Genomic DNA, 22,739 nt, shown 5'->3' on the forward strand with positions numbered 1-22,739 from the left:
TTGTTATAAGACAAGCAGTTTTTAAAAGATAAGTACTTTGCAGTTTCAATAATCAACACAGTGGAATTTTTCATTTCAGCAATGCTTACCTATGAGAGGAAAACAAGAATGCAGTTTTGCAGGTAAGTACACGATTTACAAATCTAGTCTTTGTGATTTTAGGTCAACATCAGGCAAGGTTCAAATCAGTACCAAGAGTGCACCCACAGCGGCACAGGGGTGGCCAGGTGCAGAGGTCGAATTTTGAATCTGGTGCCCAATGTTAACCAATGGAACCTGGGGGGTGAATGAAGATGCACTGCTCACAGGTGAGCAAAGCAGTGTCAGGTGTCGATCTCCTGGAGTTGAGGTAATCAAAGGGGAGCCACAAGGCAGCACCAAACGTACACCCTCAGCGGCATGCGTGAAGAGGGCCAACACAGCATCAGGCGCCCAATGTTAACCAATGGAGCCTGGGGGTAATTGAAGATGTGCTGCTCACAGATGAGCAAAGTGGTGTCAGGAGTCGATCTCCCGGCGTTGAACTAAGCATGTGGGGCCACAAGGCAGCACCGAACTTAGCTACTTAGATCTTGATCTTTGTTGAAGGCAGGCAGTCCTCCCAAAGCTTTGGAGGTCACTGGGCTACAGGATGGGTCATCTTTTGGCACAGGATCGTCAAGGGCTGCAGACAGGCCAGTAGGGTTGGGTCCAAGTCAGTTGGTGTCTGCAGTCTTAATTGCTGATACGATTCTGTAGAATCTGGTTCTTCTTAGATAGTCAGGAATCTGAGTTCGAAGGTTCAGGGGTGCCACCTAAATATTAAATTTAGGGGCATTACAGGTAATGCCAGGCGGTAGCCAGTGGGCTGACCACCTTGAGGGTGACTACACCCTTGTTATGACCACTTCCACTGAGAAGTGGGCATAACCCTAACCCCAGTCACCTAATTAATTCCAAACAAGATGGAGGAATTTAAAAAGTAGTGTCCACTTCAGCTCGTCCACCTTAGGGGTGGGACTGGCATGAAGTGGGCACTCCTCCTTAATTAACTAATTTTCCCGCCTGTGCCCCCACCAGACGTGGGATCAGGACAAGGGATTTGGTTACCTCCACCATCTGGAGAGACCTGGGTTGCAAGGCCTTTTAAGCTCCCCACCCTGGAATGCTCATCCTGCCTGGGGCAGGAAGTAACACCTCTGCCCAGTGCAGGCCCGAGTTATACCTACCTTAGAGTACAGGTAAGTACCCGCGTCTTCGGAGAGCAGACCTGGGAGTTTAGAGGAGCACTGGGGGGGGGGGGTCCACAAGTAGGCACCAAACACACACCCTCAGCTGCACAGGGACGGCCAGGTGCAGGGTGCAAACAAAGCGCCAGCCTCCCAGTGCTTTTCTATGAGGGGACCCCAAGGTCACTTTGATGCCGCAGACTGGGTCCACGGGGTAGGTTAGGAAAAATCACAGGCTGGACAAGAAGGAGGGCTGCCTGCCGAACGTTGCAGCACCAGTGGTCAGGTTCTCCAAGGCCTGGGGGCTGCGGGTGGAGTGTACCTTTAGGCGTCCGCTATCTTCGTCCGGAGCTTTCGCGGTCAGGAGGATCCTCTGGATTCACACTGCAGGTGTCGTAGTGAGGGGCAGGAGAGGTCAACCCAGGATGGGCACGTGCTCCGAATCTCCTAGGGATCCTCTCTAGCCAGTTGGGCTACCTGGACACGACCCGTGGGCGTCGGGTGCAAAGTGGTCAGGACTCACGGATCCTGGGAGGTTCTGGAGTCCTTTTGTGTAGTTCTTTTTGGGCAGGGCTACTGTCCTCAGGAGTTCTTGGTCCTTTGGGGTGCAGAGCAGTCCTCTGGAGCTTGGCAGAGGTAGCTGGTCCCGCAAGATGCATCGCTTTCTTGTTGCAGGTTCTTTGAAGCAGGAGACAGGCTGGAGGCTTCTTCTCTGCTAGGTTTCAGCTTAGCAATCCTCCTTTCTTGTCAGGTTGCCAGGAATCTGATGACTTAGGTTCAGAGGAGCCCTTAAATCCTGGATTTTGGGGCGTTACAAGGGTCAGAGGACAGTAGCCAATGGCTACTGTCCCTGAAGGTGGCTACACCCTTCTTGTGTCCATTGCCTTTGGGGAGGGGGACACAAACCTAACCCTATTGGTCCCTGTCCTCCAAACCAAGATGGAGGATTCTTCAGGGAGTGGAGTCACCTCAGCTCTGGACACCTTAGGGGTGATCCTAGCTGGGGTGGTCTCTCCTCCCTGTTTACCCTAATTTTCCCGCTGGTCTTGCCACCAAAAGTGGAGCTTTGTCTGGGGGGCGGGACGCTCCATTAGCTGGAGTGCCCTGGGGCACTATAACCGGAAGCTTGAGCCTTTGAGGCTCACCGCCAGGTGGTACAGTTCTTGAAGGAGTGAGGTGTGAAGCACCTCCTCCCAGGAAAGGCTTTGTTTCTGGCCACAAAGAGCATAAAGGCTCTCACCCCATGTGGTCAGAAACTTATCTGAAAGTGGCAGGCTGGCACAGACTGGTCAGTCCTATACTAGCAGTTTGGCTAACATACCAGGGGCATCGCTAAGATGCCTTCTGGGTGCAATTTTTTAATAAATCCCAGACTGGCATGAGTGTGAGTTTATTGTGCTGAGACATTTGATACCAAACTTCCCATTATTCAGTGAAGCCATGTGGAGCCCTGGAGTTCGTAATGACAAACTCCCAGGCAATACACTGAATATGGCTACACTGCACTTACAATGTCTAAGAATGGATTTAGACACTGTAGGGGCATATTGCTCATGCAGCTATGCCCTCACCTGTGGTATAGTGCATCCTGCTTTAGGGCTGTAAGGCCTGCTAGAGGGGTGACTTACCTATGCCACAGGCAGTGGGTTGTGGGCATGGTAGCCTGAGAGGGGTGTCATGTCGACTTTGCCTTTTTCTCCCCACCAGCACACACAAGCTGCAAAGTCAGTGTGCATGTGGTTGGTGAGGGGTCCCCATGGTAGCATAATACATGCTGTAGCCCTTGGGGATCTTCCCTGGCCACAGGGCCCTTGATACCATGGGTACCTTTTACAAGGGACTTACCTGTTTGCCATAGGTGTGCCAGTTGTGGAAACAAAGGTACAGATTATGGGAAGGAACACTGGTGCTGAGGCCTGGTAAGCAGGATCCCAGCACACCTTCAATCAAAGTTGTCATCAATATCAGGCCAAAAGTGTCAGGGGCGGTAACCATGCCAACAGTGGCACTTTCCTACAGTGATGCTGAGAATTCCATTTAAGAAAGTGGATTCATTTTGAAAGCATCAAGGGGGGGGCAGTGCCTAAAACTGCAGTGTGACGTACCATGTAGCCTTACTGGGTTCATGCTGGGAAGGGCCTAGGAATGGATGTAATGCTTTTACATACTGTTCACTGTTGACTCCTGAAAATGGAGAAAGTACTTTTGAACTCATTAGTTGACATCTCAAATTACATCATTGATGACCTCACTGTTGACATCATCCAATGAGTGTGCTAGTTTGTTTTACAGTTTACCTAGTGGCTATCATATTACTCTTCTACCTAATGTACAGCCTGTATCCAGCTAATGGGTGTCACTGTTTACAAAAAGCATGTGCTCCTAATGCACCATAGGTGTGTAGAGGTAATGAACACATTATACAGCTCTGTACTGAAGAGTAACTCTGTGTGCAGATGACAGTTGATGACATGTGTCCAGTTTTGGTTCTGCAAAACAAAGTTTCCAACAGGGTAAATATTCTACTTAGCACTAAGTATTGTATTGACAATTTCTACATAATATAGAAGGCCGTGTGCACCAGGTGTTAACCTATGTGCATGTTATTGTTTTGCTTCAGAAGATATGTTAGCTGTAAAGTTTTCAGCACAGTATAAAGGCTGCAGGTAGCATGTCTTTAGCACCTTCAGACCTTGGTTATTTTACTTGAATAGTATCTCTTTGGGCAAGGTTTGTGTAAAGTGTACACTGCTCTTAATAGAAACCTTTTAATACTCTGTGGTGTATTTCTCATGAGTTTCACTGTCTGCAAATAGTGTGGAGCAGAGTAAATTGTCTCCATAGAATTCTGTTCACAGTACCCACTTTTCTTCTCACATCCACTTCATTTCTCAATGTAGGTTCAATGCCTTTGAGAGGTTTAATACTGGTAAAGACTGTCCGTACTAGGGCATTAGTTATGCAGTAGGGCTCAAGTATATGGATGATCTTGGTTTTCCCTGACCAGTTGTGTGCAGGTGGAACATCATGTGCAGTACAGGTTACCCATTTATCTGTGGTTGGATGTCAACATGAACACAGGTATCCATGGAGTGTATGTTATAGGGTCAGTGTTTCACATTACACAAGCTTGCTTCACCTATGGCGGATGTATTTGTGATAATAGTAATGTTGCTTCATATTATTATGAGCTATTATGTACTTCCTTTTATAGCTCTAATTCCATACTCATTTTAAAGCAAGGTGTACAAAAGAAGCTTGCATTTCGTTATCGAGGATGTCATCAGTGATGTAATTTGAGATCTAATCAGTTATGTTAAAAATAATGTCCTAGAAGATGTCATGAATGTTGTAATATGTGAGCTCATAAGCAGTGTATGGTGGAGGCACACATTATTTGTATACATAAGATATACAGTGCTGGACATTGTGTTCTTTGGTTTGATGATCTGGTCATTTCAGACACGCCTGCACGCTTGTAGTCAACTCCCACACGTTGAAAAAAACAAGATAACGATTCAAGCCCAAACTAGAAAATGGTTATATGTAGTGTGTGAATCTGTTATAAGTATAGCCTGCAAGCCTGCTATTACAGGTGAGTAACGTGTTCCATTCATGTATAGGGTTTTAGCATCAGTAGTGCATTAAGGGTTTCAGCCATGAGAACAATCTAAGGGAAAACACGATGCACATTAGAATTTAACCAAGGAAAAGAAGCTGCACACTCATTGCTAACTGATAGAGGGTGGGATTTAGATCTAGGTGGATGGGAATTCGCCGTCACAAACTGGACGCCATATTACAATCTCATTATATCCTATCGGGATCGTAATACTGCGGACGGGATATCCGTCACGTTTGTGTCGAAGTATTCCCTCTGCTGAGATCTAAATAAGGCGCAGAGTCCGAGCCAAACGTCGAGAAATGGACACCGATTCTGAGCAAGTGATGAGTCCCATTTCTCTGGACCGCACAAGTAAAAGCCATTTACTATCTGCCTTTAATATGCTTTCCACAGGAAGAACAGAAATAAGTTGGTCTGGTTGGGCCTTTGTGTCTTAGGTTTTTGATGATCGATCTGTGGCGAAAAGCATGTACAAAATAATTGTTGTTGTCCTTATTAGTGGAATATATGTAATGATGGAAGTTTATGGTTTGTTTTTGATTCTCAGACCTTATTTAATCCAAACAAAACTGTGGTGAAGATGTTTCTAGTGACGTATGATTTCAAGGACATGCCCTCCAACCACGTGACCTTCTTACGCCATCGTATCTTCCTCGTGCCAGTCGAGGAGGAGGAGGGAAGCAGTGAAGGGCACAACGGCTGCAGTGGCAGTGATGCAGGCACTAGCACAAAGGAGAAGGGAAGGAGGATCCTCTGCTACCTAATGCACCTAAGGTGGGTAACTTCAAGGGAAGGCTGCGAAGAAGGGGCATCTGGGCAGAGCCAAAGTTAGTGTGCACGAGCCAGCAGAAGACCCACTAGGAGCTAATGTGCTGCAGTGACTGGATATAGGTTCTGCAGCCCATCTGCCCCAATGCCTTCAGAACTAAACTCCACCGAGGTTTCACCTAATGTTCCTCGGTCAGCATGTGCTGTGAGGCAACCAGCTGACATGTGACATTGTTTACTGGAGCCTTGATGTATACAGAGACCCTGTGCAGCCTGAGAGCTAATTTGACAGGTGAGTAACTGTTTGCATGCTATTTCGAGGAGAGAGTTGTTTCAGTTGGAATGCAGAAGCTTTTGGTAATATTAAACTGTGGTGGATGTTTATTTTGCATCATAACTTCAGGAGTGCAGATTTCTTGTTTTGCAGCTTATACAGGGAAGGGATGGTCTGTTTCAGTAAGGGCTGTGAGCCAGTCAAAGAAGGGAGAAGAATAAAGTTAATCGCATGTTTGTATGTTTGAGTGACCCATGATGAAGTGGGTTTCCATCTGGCTCCTCTAGCAGTTTGGGCTAAATACTACTACTCTATTGATAGCCGTGTTTCTTCACAGTAGCACTTAGTTTCATTCTGCCCAGAACTGATTGGAGAGTTGAAGCCATCAGCTGCTGTTTTTTATCTTTTATCTGGGGCCTGCCCCATGTGATAACGCTTGGACTGACTTGTATGTCTTCAATCCTCGCTTCAGCATGGCGATGCTGCTCCTATAGAATTCTGTACTGTGGTCACATGCGGTTGAGTTTGCTCTGACCTTGCCCGGACTCTGTTCTTTTTCCTGTGCTGCAGGGAGGCCTGGATGTGATTGGTTTTGTCGGTGTTTCTGGCCAGTGCACCAGTGAAGGGTTGTAACTAGGAGCTGAATGAGATGTTTGGTCTCTCCTTTACACCTACATGTTGTTCCTAGTGCTGAACCCAGGTTCGAGACCAGTCTTTAGGGAACTGGCTGACATGGCATCCTTCTCAGGATGGTACTGTCTCCAACAGCCCTTTTCACTTGTGCTTCTCATGACTACACAGGGTTTGGGGCAGCTGAACCAGCAATCCCGCCTACCCGTCGACCCTCACCATCATTGTTTTTACTTTATTGAATTACATTTTATTTAAGGCTACCCGTGCTGCTCTTGTTTGGGGTCAAGGGCAACAAGTTTTTATGTTTACTTTGTCCTTGGGACAAGTAGGCCCAACCCTCTGCAGCACAAACCCTTTGGCTGCCTGTTTACAGAGAGTGGAACTCTCTGCAGTTGAGGTAATGTGTTTCCTAAAGATAATGCTGTTCGAACTTGTATTTATGGTTCATTATTTGAAAGCCTTCATTATTAGGGTAAGTGCTGTAAATGAATGTTTTAAGGTCACACTTCACTACTGACGCTGGTTCCAGTACAAAAAAAAACGTGTATACACATGTTTGAAAAGTTTAGGCTATGAGGCTAAGTATAATGCTCCCAGAATGCTCTCTGATTAGATGCAAATGAAGTGTCATTTAGTAAAATGTTTTTGATGCATGCTAGTATTTCCCAAAAATATTTCTAATGGAAAATCAGTGTAACCATTTTCAACACGAATATGGGAAGCATGAAAATAAACAAACACTGACAAAGCCAACTGGTCTGACATATTTTTATAAGTCTTTTAGTTTCATCAATACGTGTCTTGTTTTGACATGGCTTTTGTAACACTTTATTGTTGTGGGAGCTACCAGGCCCTCAACATTGTAACAAACACTGGCAAAAAAAACAAAAAACGTTTTTGAACTCTAAAAGCAAACATTGCCACCAGTGGCATAACAAAGGCCCCGCAGCCACCCTCCAGGGGGCCCCTCCAGCACAGCACCTGCCCTGAGTGAGTCTGGAGAGGGGGCTCCTCCATGTTCTTTGCAAAGGGGCACCCTCCAGTTTCGTTATGTCACTGATTGCCACTGTAGTTCCTGACACTGAACAAAACTACTTTGTGTAGCCAATATGCTCCTTGTGGAAGAGCAGAATGCGATCACTCACAGTAAAGCCAGCCGAAAGAGAGAGAAATAGAAGTTTAATAAAAACAAAATGTCTTTGTTAACACCAGACCTAATTAGGGACCAAGACCCACATGTAGGTAGCTTTCGCTGTTTGCGATGTTCAAAAAGCACATTGCGATGCACAAACCCAGTTTTGCGATTCAGTAACCTGGTTACCAAATTGCAAAACGGGTTTGTGACTCGCAATTAGGAAGGGGTGTTCCCTTCTTAATTGCGACTCGCAGTGCAATGTAGGATTGTTTTGTGACCGCGAACCCGGGCGCAAACCAATCGCAGTTTGCACCCATTTCAAATGGGTGCTAACACTTTCGCAAAAGGGAAGGGGTCCCCATGGGACCCCTTCCCCATAGTGAATGTCACTGTAAACATTTTTTCAGAGCAGGCAGTGGTCCTGCGGACCACTGCCTGCTCTGAAAAAATGAAACGAAAACGTTTCATTTTTCGTTTTTGTAATGCATCTCGTTTTCCTTTAAGGAAGCAGTCACAGACATGGTGGTCTGCTGTCTCCAGCAGGCCACCATCCCTGTGAGGGCCGCTATTCGCAAGGGGGTCGCAAATTGCGACCCACCTCATGATTATTCACTAGGTGGGCATTTGCGAAGCCCTTGCGAATCACAGATGGTGTCAGGGACACCATCCTACATTCGGATTTGCGACTCGCAAATTGCAAGTCGTACCCCTATAAAATATTTGTGAACTGTATTTTAGCATGGGTAAATGCGCATGTGTAGATTTGCTCATGTGAAAATCTATTGAGCATTTGCAAGTTCATTTTCCCTTCGGCCACTTTCTTCCCAACCGTGGAAGAAGTTCTAATTTTGCAATTGTCAGGAGTAAATGTCCAACCTTTCTTATTATGGGAAAATATTAGAGAGAAGCTGGTGAAAATCTTTAAAACATGCAGGTTAGTAGGTTTGCAGACTCAAAGGCATTCCAGCCCTGGAACTATTGCTTACTGCTTCCTTCAGCCCCATTATGCAGATCTGAAGAAAGGTGGAAAAATAAGGAAATTGCTACACTAAGGATTGAAAGTGCAAGTATTCAAGCCCTACTATGGTAGTAGCCCTGGCATAATTAGAGAGGCTATTATCAGAGCTCTTACATAATGAGATTGCTGCCATAATTTGTCGCCACACTACATGGCACCAAAGGGAGAAGTAGATCTTTTTACAGGACAAGTAGATTTGAGAAGCAACCTGTCCCCTGGACAAGTAGATATTTTAATAAATTCCACACCCCTGTGCCTGAATAACCCGTTGTCCTACAATCTCAAATGATTTATTGCAAACACAACTCCAAAAAGTTGGAATGTGCTGTTTCTGACTGGAATTTGGTGATGCCTGCAAAGGAAGCCACAGGCCCCAGACAGAAAGTAATGCTGACAGTGGGACTCAAGCAGCTTTGTTATTTTTAAAAATCACACCTTACAGTTGCCTGTCACAAAATAACATTAGGATTCAACCAGCGTCAATGCCTTAAGCAATCAAGGCAGCCATCTTCAAGTAACAGACCACGTATCTCCATCGTTCTTCAATAAGGTTTGTAGAATTTATGTAGCATTCAATCCTGTCGATGGGATTGCTAAACACTTTTTAATGTTGGTTCCAAAGCATCTCTGGATTCAAGGATGAACAGTGTTTCCTGTTGTTAGATCTATATAGCAGAAGAGTGGGATTTGGCTTGTGTTCTGAACTTGGTGCAGCACACTATTAGCTGCCCATAATAGCAGGGATTTCAATTACAAATGTCAGCCTGGATTTCACTCACATCTGTAAATACCTTCCCTGTTTTAGATTTGTAGCAGGAGTGGCCTGTATAAACAGAATTGTGTGCCTGGGAAGAACTAGGTTTTAAATGTTCTCAGGAGTTATTCTTGTTCAACCATAAGTGAGTCTCATAACTTAGCTGCCTGAAATGGGCATGAGTCCATGCTTACCCTAAGATTTCTTACTTGGTTTGATGGATTTAGAGGTGACTAAACTCATTTGTCCACATTTACGTTGTCATTAGTCCATTAATTAAGTTTTTGCATCAGTGAGCACTTGGAGATTTTCAGATGAGAATTCAAAACAAAGTTGTTGACTCGTACAGACAACAGAACTGTTGCATATTGCATACAAAAGGACAGGGATCTCACTCAATTGCACAGAAAATCCAGCAGTGGGTGACTGTTCATCAAATATCGCTCCTTGCAGAACACCTACCGGGGTGGATAACTTCTTTGGAGATTTCCTCAGCAGCCATCATTTGTAAACTCACAAATGGGAAATAAACGAGTAGGTAGTAAATCATTACCTCTGTTGTAGGGGAATTCCAAAAGTAGACCTGTTCGCCTCAAGGTGAAAGAGAAAATGTCAAGACTCGGCCTCCAGATATCCATACCTTCAACCACTAGGCAATGTCTTAGGATCTGCAGATCAGGGATCTTTGGCTAAGCTACCCTCACAGCGCCCACTATTGATTCTATTTGTAGTGAGAAAAATTAGACGAGAGTCGATGGCATTGATTCTTATTGTTATTAAAAAAAAAAAAAAAAAAGAGCAATGCGTGGAAAGTTTGAATTAATCTCAGCCACTGGTAATTACTTAGGCAGCACCCCAGTCCAGCATTATTTTGCTCATCATGCCACCTCAAATTAGACCCAACTATATGGAAATCAACCTTGGTCCTGCTCCAGTAGGAACAGTCCAGCCCGAAATGTCAAGCCAGGCCCTCTCTAAACCGGACCACAAGCAATTCCAGACTGGTGTCCCCTTGATTGGGGCTCATCAGTCTGGTGCAGATCCATTGACACAGTGGATTCTTATTGTGCCAGATTGAGCGAGACGACTACTGTATTTGCTTCTGCTTGATGTGTTGGTACCCCTGCACAAAGAACTGCAGTTTAAGTCATCTCTGTTGTCACATCATCAAGGCCACTTGCTTCATCACAACCTTCAGAGCCCTCAGTCTTTCGATTTGATACTGGAGGGCTTAGAGATCAGACTCCTCAAGCGTCCTCTAAAATGTTTGGAAATAATAAAAGAAACTAGGCACAAGGCCGGAGGTGCCACTAAATTGAAAAGATATCAACATTACTGTAATTATCTGAAGATTAAGACATTAGAGGTCTCAGAATAAAATGTTGTTTATTACCTCCTACGCTTATAATAGTCAGGCCTTGCACATTCATGTATGAGTTCACTTGGATGTTGTGGCTGCATATCTACAAAATAGACAGCACAAGTCTGTTTTTAAAATGCCAATTTGTAAAGCATTCACGGAGGGTTTTGACAGGATGGTGCCCTCAAATCTACATTTAATGCCACTAATGGACTTTAACATTGTTCTTACCAGATGCATGTCCTTCATTCGAGCCACTCTTTGTATTTCCTCTACAGCTTCTTTCAGAGAAAGATGTTTTTATCTAGTTGATATCACGTCATTTAGAAGGGTTACTGACCTAAAGGCTTTATCATGGGAGGAACTTTTTTTGCATAATATTTTCTGGCTTGGCATGCTGTACGTTATTTGTGGCTGGGTCTGGAATTTTACTCACCTCCTTTTTTCTCCCTTTTTAGAGTGTTGTTTGCAAACATTTAGTGGAATGTTCGTTCCCTTGTGACATCAGATGTGTACCACAGAAGGGCCTGTGCATGGTCGCCATCCTCAGATGCTTCTTTCCCTCGTTGGGTCAGGATGCAAAGGTCAGAGTTCCAGGATCTTCAAAGAAAATTTGAAAAGCAATAGATGGAGATTCAAGTAGAGCAACCGGAAGACTGGGAAAATCAGTTAGAAGGGAAGATCCTTTGAAGGGCAATAGCTATCCACCACTTATCACCAAAAGAAGATGGAACACACTGCAAAGCCCACCGAGGGAGGTTGCGGAATGTGCACTCGTAGGGGTTGGAATCATCAAGAGATCTGGAGAACACTCCCATTAGGTTCTGCCCCATGTGCCACAATTAAGTTTGCACAAAGGGGCAGCCACAAGGTCTGCAACCATGTGTCTGCCTAGGGACTGCAATGCCAAAGGCTGCAAAGTGTGTACCAAGTTCCATCTGAACAGTCGGGCCAGGGAAAAGCAGAGGTGGATGCTCTACTCCACAATGCTGACAAAGCACAAGGAGCAAATCTCGGCTCTAGGACCTTAGTCTGTCCAATGATGATGTAGAAAACGCAAACTGAGATGGCACAGGGGAAGGGGTCCGGAGGTTAAGAGTGCATCACAGAGCCTGACAAGGAAGAGGTACCGGGGAAGGAAAACAAACACAAGAGGCATACCCAGGTGACACCTCAGAAACCCAGCAAGCCCGAGCTGAAGCCTTCAGCATCCCTCGGACACCAGTTTGATGTCAAAAAGCGATCAGAAGAGAGATTTGAACGAATATCTAAAAAGGTTTTGAATCCCAACGAAATCTGTGGAAGACGAAGACCATGAAAAGGAGAAATTTAAATTGCAGTCACCAACTACATCCAAACCTCAAGAGAAAGAGCAGGCAGTCTTCTAGGGGGAGGGCGAAGATGTCTAAACATGGCCTTTTCCAGCACATCAAAAGCTCTGAGGGAAATTGGTTAGATCTCAACATCAATTCACCAGAGGAGGGCATTGACTCTTACCCTTTGAGGCCTTCACCTTGGACGACACCATCATGTAGAACTCCCTGGTAAAGAGATCTGCAGATAAATATGGGGTGCAGCTTGAGGAGGGACAAGGAGAAACAGTTGTAAATATGTTTTTTCTTTTTTTTCTTTTTCTGGAAACCTTTTTGCCATAACAGAAGAGGAATCAATACCTCCTAATGCTTCCATGTTTCCTAGATCAGAAGGCTTTTAGGGAGCCAACCTCATATAATGCAGTGACTCCAAGGTTGGAGAAAAAAATATAAACAATCCTCAAAAGACCCCTTAAATATGAAGGGCAGTAAAGTTGCTGACTCAATTAAAGTGGCCAAAGGCAAGAAAAGAGCTAATGCCCCAGCGTCAACTGGACCTCCACCTTCAAGAGATCAAGAATGACAGTGACTCTTCGAAAGCAATGGGACCTCTGCAGTTTTGAAGCTACATGAGAAGGGGAGCCGCGCCAATGAGGAGCCCCCCAAGAAGAGACCGTTTTCAGGCCAGTACTCAACAGACATCTCTGTACAGACCAGGGACAGCAAACAGCAACCACACAGTGACAAGTAACAACACCACATCAGCCCTTTTGAGGCTGTGCCAGAAGAAGGGGGCCATCCACCAAAAGGAGTGGGGTTCATCGAGGAAGTGACTTCAAAGAGAGAAAGCCTCGCCAAATAACACCAGTGGGGGAAGGTTCCTCAATGGATGGATGTCAGTCACATCCGACAAGTGCATACTGAATATTATCCAACACAGTTACTTTATCAAATGATAGAGGAACTCCTACATAAACAGACAAAAATGTGCCAAAGAGGAAAAACAACCAAGGAATCTACACTGCATATTTTCTGGTAGCGAAACTAAACCAAACACTAAGATCAATTCTGGTTCTCCAGTTCTTAAACAAATGTATAAAGACCCAGATGACAATGCTTCGGGAGGTCACTCCGCAGCTGCAGAAGAAGTACTGTATTATGGCCATAGACCTCAAGAACGCTTATCTGCACACGCCGATGAACATTTAGCACAAGCAATTCCTACAGTTCATTGTGAACCAGGTAGTTTATTAGTTCAAAGTGCTTCCCTTTGGGATAAAGTCAGCATCTAGTGTATTTGCAGGTAGGCTGGGAGTGTTGTACGTTGTTTTTGTTCGAATCATTTTTTCGAGTCACGAGATCGAGTGGCTCCTCCTCTCGGTGATACTACGCATGTGCATCGAGTTCTTTGTTAGATTATTTTCTCTCCGCTGTCTGTTTTGGACGTGTTTCCTCTTGCTCAGGTATTCCTCGGCTTGGTCTATCCCAAACTCTGCCCTTCTGTCTTTCTTTCAGCGACGGTATAATATTTCGATAGCATTTTCCAAACTTAGCATACTCAAACCGAGTTCCTAGGTCGGGAGTAGGGTCACTGCCCTTTGGGATGTCGAAACCCTACTTGGGCCTACTCCTTCACGTGCTGTTGGAATATGCAGGGCTGATGGAACGGACTCCATTTAGGTTCCTTCCTCTGTGCCATTTCAAATTTCCACACACTGATCAACACTTGGTGTGTAACTTGTGCTTGTCCCCGGAGCATAAAGAAGAAAACTGCGTCTCCTGTAGGTCTTTTCGATCTAAGAAGACTCACCGGGAACGAAGAGCGTGTTGGTTGGAGATGGCGTTGAATACAACTAACAACACTCCCAACATTTTCGGAGAGGAGCATGCATAGTTGGAAATCGGACATCAGGCAGCCCGCTCTATTCGAGATTCCGAGTCGGATGTGAAATCTGACATCGAAAGTCAGCCACTCACTGCAGCACATGTGAGTACACCAGCCCCAACTTCTCATCTAAAGACTTTGAAAAAAACATCTTAACTGATCATCTGTCCACCACATCCTTTGGGCCATGGTCTGATCTGAAAGTTACATTTGAATGCCACGACCTCCAGCTCAGCACCGAAAATTGCCAAGGCCAAGATGTCTTCGGCATTGACGACAGACTCAACAGCATCCCACACAATCTTGAGATCAAGTCGAATTTTCAATCTGAGAATTTCAACTCCGAAAGAACCATTCCACATCAGTTCCGGCTAACACCTTCCGTTCAACAAAAGGCTTCCATTCCCAAAAACTTCAGAACCGAGGATGATAGCCTTAAAAGACTCCACTCTTTCATCTGGAGCAGCTTCACCAGCAGAGCCAATTCTGGAAGTAATGGACGCTCGTCAGCACCAGCTCCACATCAAAAGGGAACAGGGGAAATAATTGCTTCGCTCCCTGTTCCAATTAAAAGGAAAGTTACTTTCCAAGAGACATTGGACACTGCTCCTCTTAAAAAAAAAAAAAGTCTCTGAGGACAAAGACAAGACTCCAGTTCACCCTCAGCCTTCTCCACCTCTCTCACCTACACTTCCTCTTACTCCACCACCACAATCTCCTATATCTTTCATAGAGGCAACATTTTCTCCAGAAGGGTCACCACCTCATGGAGATGACTTAAGTGACATTCCACAGGATGTAGATCCGTGGGATTTATGATCCAGGTCCCATACTGCCTAATGACCCTGATTTGTACTCTGCATGGCCTTCACCTACTGAAGATACAACAGCATACAGTCAGGTTATTGGACGGGCAACTGCATATCATAATGTACACATGGACGCTGAACCGATTGAAAAGAATTTCCTCTTTGATATATTGACCAACACTCACAAAGAGAGTCAATTCCTGCCCATGTTGCCAGGTATGCTTAGACCTGCCACAGACATCTTTAAAGAACCTATTAGGGCAAAGGTTATTACCCCAAGGTCAACAAAAAGAACAAGGTAGCACCGTCGGACCCTATATTTATCAGATCACAAGTACCTCCTGACTCTATAGTTGGATGCAGAACACGGAAATGTGCTAAAAGTCAATCCACAGGAGATGTTTCTCCTCCTGATAAAGAGAGCAAAAAAACTTGATTCAACAGGCAAAAGAGTAGCTGCACAAGCTGCTAATCATTGGTGAATTGCTAATTTGCAGGCACTTCTGGCAAGATATGATAGGGCCTACTGGGACGAGATAGAGGAGCTGCTTCAGTACCTTCCAAAGGAACATCGGGAAAGGAGATAGCCTCAGAAGGGCAGGCCATCCCAGACAGCTCCATGAGATGTGCCATTGATGCAGCCGATACCGCAGCACGTGGTGTAAACAGCATTGTTGTTATATGAAGGCATGCTTGGCTAAGATGCTCAGGCTTCAAGACAGAAATACAACAGGCAGTTGTCAACATGCATTTCAATAAAGAATACTTGTTTGGTCCAGAGGTTGACACCACCATTGACAAGCTGAAGAAAGATTCAGAGACCGCTAAATCTATGGGAGCCCTACTAACTACACAAAGTAAGGGTAATTTTCGTAGGCCACAATTTAGGGGATGTTTAAAAAATCATCCACTGAGCCTTCCACCTTCCAGACCAAACAGGGAATACACTTTTACAACAGAGGTTCCTTCAGAGGCTCCTACAGGGGTGCAAATAGTAAAGGCAGAGGTAAGGAGTCCACCTCCAGAGGATCTGCCTCAAACACACACCAGTGAGTGCTTACAGATTCTTCCAGCCCACACCTCTTCAATAGGAGGAAATACTAGCAAATTTGTATCCCCAATGGATCAATATCGCAACAGATCGATGGGTTCTGTCAATTATCTAACATGGTTACTGTCTCGAACTCATCTCCACTCCATCAAATATTCCCCATCATGCTCACACAGTTTCACACGACCATCTCATTCTTTTGAAAGAAGAGCTACAATCCCTTCTTCTCAAAGGGGCTGTAGAACCAGTTCCCCTGTCTCTACAAGGGTAGGAATATATTCCCTATACTTTCTTATACCAAAGAAAGATGGATCACTAAGACCAATTCCGGATCTCCGACCTCTCAACCTATACATCCTCTCAGAGCATTTCCATATGGTCACTCTGCAAGATGTTAATCCCCTTTTACAGCAAGGCGATTTCATGACAGCCTTAGATCTCAAAGATGTTTATTTTCAAATACCCATACATCCAGCACATCGCAAATACCTCAGATTTGTCGTTGCAGGAAAACACTTATCAATTCAAGGTCTTACCATTCTGGGTAACAACCGCTCGCAGGGTATCCACAAATTGTCTAGCAAGAGTTGCTACATTCCTCAGAAGAAAACATATTCATGTCAACCAGTTTGCGGACCTTCTAAGCAGGATGCAACAACAAGTCCACGAATGGGAACTTCACCCACAAGTACTTCACCAATACTTTCACTTGTGGGGGAACACCAAAAATAGACCTCTTTGCCACCGCAGAAAATTCTAAATGCCAAATCTTTGTGCCCAGATACCCTCAGTCCAAGGGCAATGCTCTGTGGATGAACTGATCATGGATATTTACTTATGATTTTCTGCCTCTCCCACTCATTCCATTTCTGGTTCGCAAACTGACACAAACATCACTCACCATGATCCTTGTAGCTCCCACATGGGCACGTCAACATTGGTATACAACACTGTTGGATCTGTCTCTAGTACCACATCACAAGCTCCCAAACAGACCAGACCTTCTGACTCAACAAAAACGAGGTCAAATCAGACATCCACACCCCAAAACAGTCAATCTTGCAATATGGCTCCTGAAATTATAGAGTTTGATTATTTACAACTCCCCTCTGAATGTATGGACATTCTTAGAGAAGCACGTAAACCTACATCTAGACAGTGTTATGCTGCAAAATGGAAACGTTTTGTTTGCTACTGTCAACCTAAACATATAGATCCACTCAAAGCACTACATGCCACAAACAGATGTCTACTGGGTAAGTAACATTTTCCATATATAATACACCTTATGCAGAAAAATAGTCATGCATACCCTACACAGCCCAGGGTTTTCCATGAACTTAAACAAACCTTCCTTAATACCAGAGAAAGAAGGCATTTCTGTGAGCAAGGCTCAATTCCAGCGACTCCAAAGCATTAGCCACAATAAAAAGGACCCTGGCATTCACAAAAAAACTCACCTTTACTAAAAGGGACAATACCGGACAGTGAGGGCTGTGGGAAACTGGTGGGCAGGATGGCCACATGCAGGACTCCACATGAGACAATACAAGAATGGATACTGAACCAGTGGTCAGAGGGAACAGGAAGTTGGGAGGATCTAGTGGTTGCTACTCAGAAGGTACATAAGGAAACAGCGTGGTGGAAGTTGAGCAATATAGCAGTAGGAAGGCGTTTCATCCAACCAACTCCATCAGCGGCCATCACCACAGATGCATCCCAAATGGGTTGGGGGCACACATTGGGAATCTGTTCTGTGGCAGCCAAGGGAAGCAGTACAGCACATAAATGTGTTGGGACTGAAAACTGTTTTCATGGCACTGAAAGGTTTTCAGGCACACGTAAAGTGGAAGCCAGTACAAATCCAGGCGAACAACCTGATGTTTTACTTCTGCAAGCTAGGGAGGACAATGTCATATGCTCCATCCAGGTTAGTCCAGACCATTTGGAAATAGGCTATCGAGAGACACATAACCCCTAACCCTGGTAGCGATACACCTGCCAGGTATACAAAACGTGGATGCATACTGACTAAGCAGACAAGCAAGTGCCTCGCATGAATGGGAAATATACAGGAATTATTAGCACAGGTTTTAAAACAATGAGGCACCCCAGAAATAGACCTATTTGCAACCCCAAAAAAGTAGAATGTCAAAACTGTTTATCCAGGTACCCACACCAACTGTCTGAGGGGAATGCTGCCCTGATTGGTCATGGAAATTTGCATATTTGCATACACCCCCGCAATACCACTAGATATAAACACATGCAAGCAGTCACCCATGACGCTAAACTTAATTGCACCTCAATGGGTAGAGCAAACTCAGTTCTCAAACCTTATGGAGATTTGTTAGGGGTAAGTAATAAGGCTACCAGCCTCTCAGCACCTACTATCAATGCAAAAGAGATATCTTTCACCTGGAAACAGGCAGCCTGGCTCCTAAACACTTAGAATTAGACCTTCTGGGCCTCCTGCAGAGAACCATAAATTTCCAGAGGGAAACCAGAAGACCTAGCAGAAGTAAATGCTGTGCTGCAGAGTGGAAGAGATAGGTCTACTGTTGCAACAAGGAAGGCTTCCTGGACAGCAGGCCCTTGACATGGTGACACTAGATGCCAAATGTACCTGCTAGGCCAGCATCTCACCTACACATCGCTTAAGGTCCATCTATCAACGATAGTGGCATACACAAGGGGACACCCGTGTAGAAGTTTCTTTATCAGACCAGTCATTAGGGGATTCCTAGAAGGTACAAAGAGGATACCATTGACCTGATCGCCACCCACAACCATGTGACACGATTAATGAAGGAACCCTTTAAGCCAGTGCATAAAGCAGGACTAAACTTGTCCCACCTGTTAATGGGAAGGTTATCCCCACCCTTTGAGTTAATGTTGCCCGCACTAACTACATGGGTGGGGAAGAACAAGTAACTTAACTTGAGTAATGCTCTTTCTGGCAGAGACTTGTCTAGTCACACATTTCTCACCTTTTGAATGCTCCCCCGGGGTCAAGCTGAATCCTTAAACTTTTTAGCAGTACCTCTGTGCGCCAGAAGGGGACTCCCTTGCTCTGCACAGATGGTATTCAGCACTGGGAATCACATCTGGGACCTACATAGGCACCAATCTGCATGCTGACATCAGTACCTTTCTTTCCGCATCACCAGACGTGGATCCGGTGCTTGCTTCGTATCGCTGACATTCACATCTCCAGTGTGCAAGGCACACTACAGGTTTTAAGTGCTGTAGGGACGGGCGCGAACAAATGTCTCCGACATCGGCGCCGATCCGGCTTCAACAGGAGTCGCCTCCCTGCCCAATCACAGATTGCCAGGTGCCATCACACTGCTCTGGGCAACCCTGCTTTCCTTTCACAACACCCTTCACCCGACAGCTTCATGGTGCAAGCCTCTACTAGTCAGTCTACTCTGAACACACATACAACAGGTGTACACTGTTCCAAAATTAGCCAGTCAAGGGACCAAAAGTGACTAAGAGCGTTGAACCCTCAAGCATCTCCATGGATGACTGTCTTCATCATCTGGAACGCTGTACACCAGGCTGGTACTGCAATGCCTAGTGGGCTCCCTACGGGAGCTCTTACCCATATCGCTCTCTAGGTAGCAGGAGGATCCAGAAAAAGTGAATAGTAAATATATTTAAGGATCCAAAATACACAGGAGACAATGATATAAAAATAAAATTGGTTATCCACCTTAACCCAACGTCATAATTTAATCAGTCTAAATGGAAAAAGTGAGTCCACATCACAAGAAATTCTCCTTGAATATCTCGAAACGCTTGTTTTAAATTGATTCACTTGTATTGTATACATCTTAGCAAATTAATAGATATTTTCCCAGGAGGAAGAGGGCAGCAGACCCATTCTACATTGTCTATACCGTCCCCAACTTGCCACCTTCTGGCAGGAAGTAAACATGTGTTACAAGAGTTAGAGATCAACACGTCACCCTTCAGTCCAGTATCTGTATTCAGGGTATGGTCTCCCGTCCTAATTAAAATAAGTTGACCAGTAAGTTTAAAGATCTGGTTTTGGTACTAGGCAAACTCCAAATAAGAAAGATAGAAAAAATGTGCAGGTCCTAGCAACAGTTCCTGGAAAAAGGAGTTGCTTAAGTGGGAGGAATACCAAAGTGTTCTGCTGATGACAAACGCAAAGAGAGGGTTGGCGCAAGATGGATGTAGCTGAAGCCTGGGAGGTGATTATGATCGCACATAGAGAACAAACAAGATGGGGCAATGGAACTGACTTCCTGAAAACCCTCAAGAGATCCTACCCCTTCTCACAGGGCTGAGATGAGATCATTCTTGAACCCTAAGGCACTTCCTTCAGTGTGCCTGTGGTCTGCGTCCCCAGTTGCAGGTACAGGGATAGAAAGTCCACTAAAAACTAAGAGAATCTGCTTTAACTACTCCACGGTGACCGCTCAGTAATTGTTGGTTTACTTTGATCTGAGGTTTAACTTGATTAACTTGGACATTTGTGGGTGTGGATGATCAACATAACAGGCCCTGGATGGAAGTAGCTGGTGGAAAGAACCTGTGCATGTACTGTCTCTGGCGTAAGAGGGAGCAGTGCTGTCTTAAATGATTGTAAATATCATTGCATAATGTTCTGTCCACTAAAGTGTAAAAATCCTGGGCATAAGTTCATTGTATGTCTTATTGGCAATTAACTATTGAAAACTACAAAAATGTTTTTCTCTTTTTTTGTTTCTGAAAACATGCACTACCAACAGTATAGGTAGATTAGAAAGGGCACAGAGAAAAGGGGATAAGAATCCTGTCATGAGGCACTTATTGCACGTTCACAGCACTTGGGACATCTCGGCGCCAGGTCCTTATTTGATTATGGATATTTGGGCTTGTTTGGGATTTTGCTCTTACAGACTACTAAGTGGTACATTAGTTCACATGCATCAACTAAATAACTTACTTTAAGCCACATTCGAGCTAAGAAACACAATGTTTGAAAGAGAGCAGGGCAATGTTATACTCCTTTCCATACTGAATATACTTGGACGAGTCACTTAGTCGTTGGTTCCCTCATTTTCATCTTCATTCCCCAAGGTTAATAATCAACATACTTGGGGTTGCAGGCGTCGCAAACGTGGCACCCAATAACACAAATGCTTTAAATGGTAACCAAATGTTCTTGAATTTGACAATTTTATCAGTAATCGGGGTGGTAATGTCTCCATTGCAAAGCTGTTGGAAACCCTTTCCCACGATGTTGACATTTGGGGAATCAAGGTTTTTCCAAGATACTGTGTGGTGTTGGCCATTCTCACCCTAGGTCCCTAGTGCTAGCCTTCAGCCAGCAAAGTGAATCCGAATGCCTTTCACACTGGTCTGCCTGAGCGAGATCTAAAAGTAGTGATGTGCTTGGAAGAGGGTGTTATCCTTCCCATACCCCCCCCCCCCCGCCTCACCCCACCCCTCCCAGTTAGTCTTACGCTCTTTGAATGCAGCCTACATCTGCTGGGCAGATAAAGCCATGCCGTCAGGGGCAGCAAGATCTTGCCTGCCTTACCGAGGAGTTTCAAATAGTTTTGCCCAGCTGGCACACAGTTGACGGGATACAGGAAAGTACATCTTGTGGGCTGGACAACACAGACTGTGCACTTTACCACTGCTGACCAGTGCCTCAGAGTCATAAAAGCCAACAAAAATGGGTTCAGTAAACAGGAGGGTGAAGGCAAAAAGTTTGTTGATGACCCTGCAGAAAGGGCCAAGTCCAGCACCCTGCTGCTGCCAAATTGCTCCTTTGTCCCTTTTAGAGTCCTTCACAGCCGGTGGGTTTCATGCTACTATTGTGGAACAGAGAGTCCTATAGTTTGTCCTTCAGGTATACATCATCCTCTTTTTGTCAGTCCCTCCTGCTTTCCTCCTGTTTTTGCCAGACGTTGGCAGAACATTCTTCCATTCTTGCCAGAGAGGTTCAGTCGTTGCTGCCAAAAGGGCAGTGGAAAGGGTGCCATAGAATAAAAGAGGCAGTGGCTGTTATTCCAGCTATTTTCTGGTGCCCAAAAAGGATGGTGGGATCAGGCTGATTTTTTTGGTTCTTTGCTTCAGGAGAACAAACTAAAGATGCTAATCTTGGCAGCGGTCCTCTGTTCTCTACCCTGGGGACTGGACGGTGTCCCTGGGCTTCCAGGATGCGTCCTTCCATGTGCCTGTCTTGCAGTCCAACAGAAATGTCTTCCGATTTGTGGTGGGGAATGAGCACACTCCGTTTGCTATTCTACTCTTTGGGGTAATGGACACTTAACCTGAGAAAAGAATAAAGACGCTTCATTGGAAGATTCCCTTGGTTCTTGCATACACCTACAGCAGGCAGGGCAGTAAACACTTGTGCATCTCTGCTTTAATACAGGTCACATGGGCGGATGTTTTGTATTTGTACCGTCTGGAGTTGGTGCTGCTCATAGGCAAGGGTATGTGCCTTTGTTCTTGTGCCATTACATCAACCCAGGGTCAGGCAGGCTGTCAGGAGGGACACTTGGGAAGTTAGTCTGCCCAGAGGGCTCATTGTACAGAGCATGGGCTGCTGGGACTGTCATCTGGCACTGAGTTCCAATGACAACACTGACCGACTTTCAGCCCTAACCTGAGATCTGACCCGCCAGGAGGGGTGCAGGAAACCATGAAAACTGAACTTCTCATACTTAGCTTCATCTGAACTCACGCAGATCTGGAGTTCGGACTGATTATCGGATATAGTTACTCATCACACCTAGTTGGACTCGAACGTCTCTGTCCAGCCATTAATCTGGCAGCGACTGAAATATTCAAAAGGCAACATGCAAAGCTTAATAGAACTCTTTAATACATTAGTTGATGAATAGTATCAGGAAACCTTAAACTCTAACTTTACTTTGT

The 22,739-nt window shown here is 45.1% G+C and overlaps 1 protein-coding gene across 3 annotated transcripts in view; it reads left to right on the top strand.

The window, feature by feature from the left end:
• ATOSB (atos homolog B) overlaps positions 1-22,739 on the top strand; it is a 316,423-nt gene that overhangs the window by 286,856 nt on the left and 6,828 nt on the right. For all 3 annotated transcript variants that reach the window (XM_069212482.1, XM_069212498.1, XM_069212490.1), the window contains one exon: positions 5,381-5,607. In XM_069212482.1, the coding sequence (XP_069068583.1) occupies positions 5,381-5,607 (227 nt within the window). The remainder of the gene's footprint in view (positions 1-5,380; positions 5,608-22,739) is intronic.

This window comes from Pleurodeles waltl, chromosome 1_1 (genome assembly GCF_031143425.1).
Source record: "Pleurodeles waltl isolate 20211129_DDA chromosome 1_1, aPleWal1.hap1.20221129, whole genome shotgun sequence".
Taxonomy (NCBI): Eukaryota; Metazoa; Chordata; class Amphibia; order Caudata; family Salamandridae; genus Pleurodeles; species Pleurodeles waltl.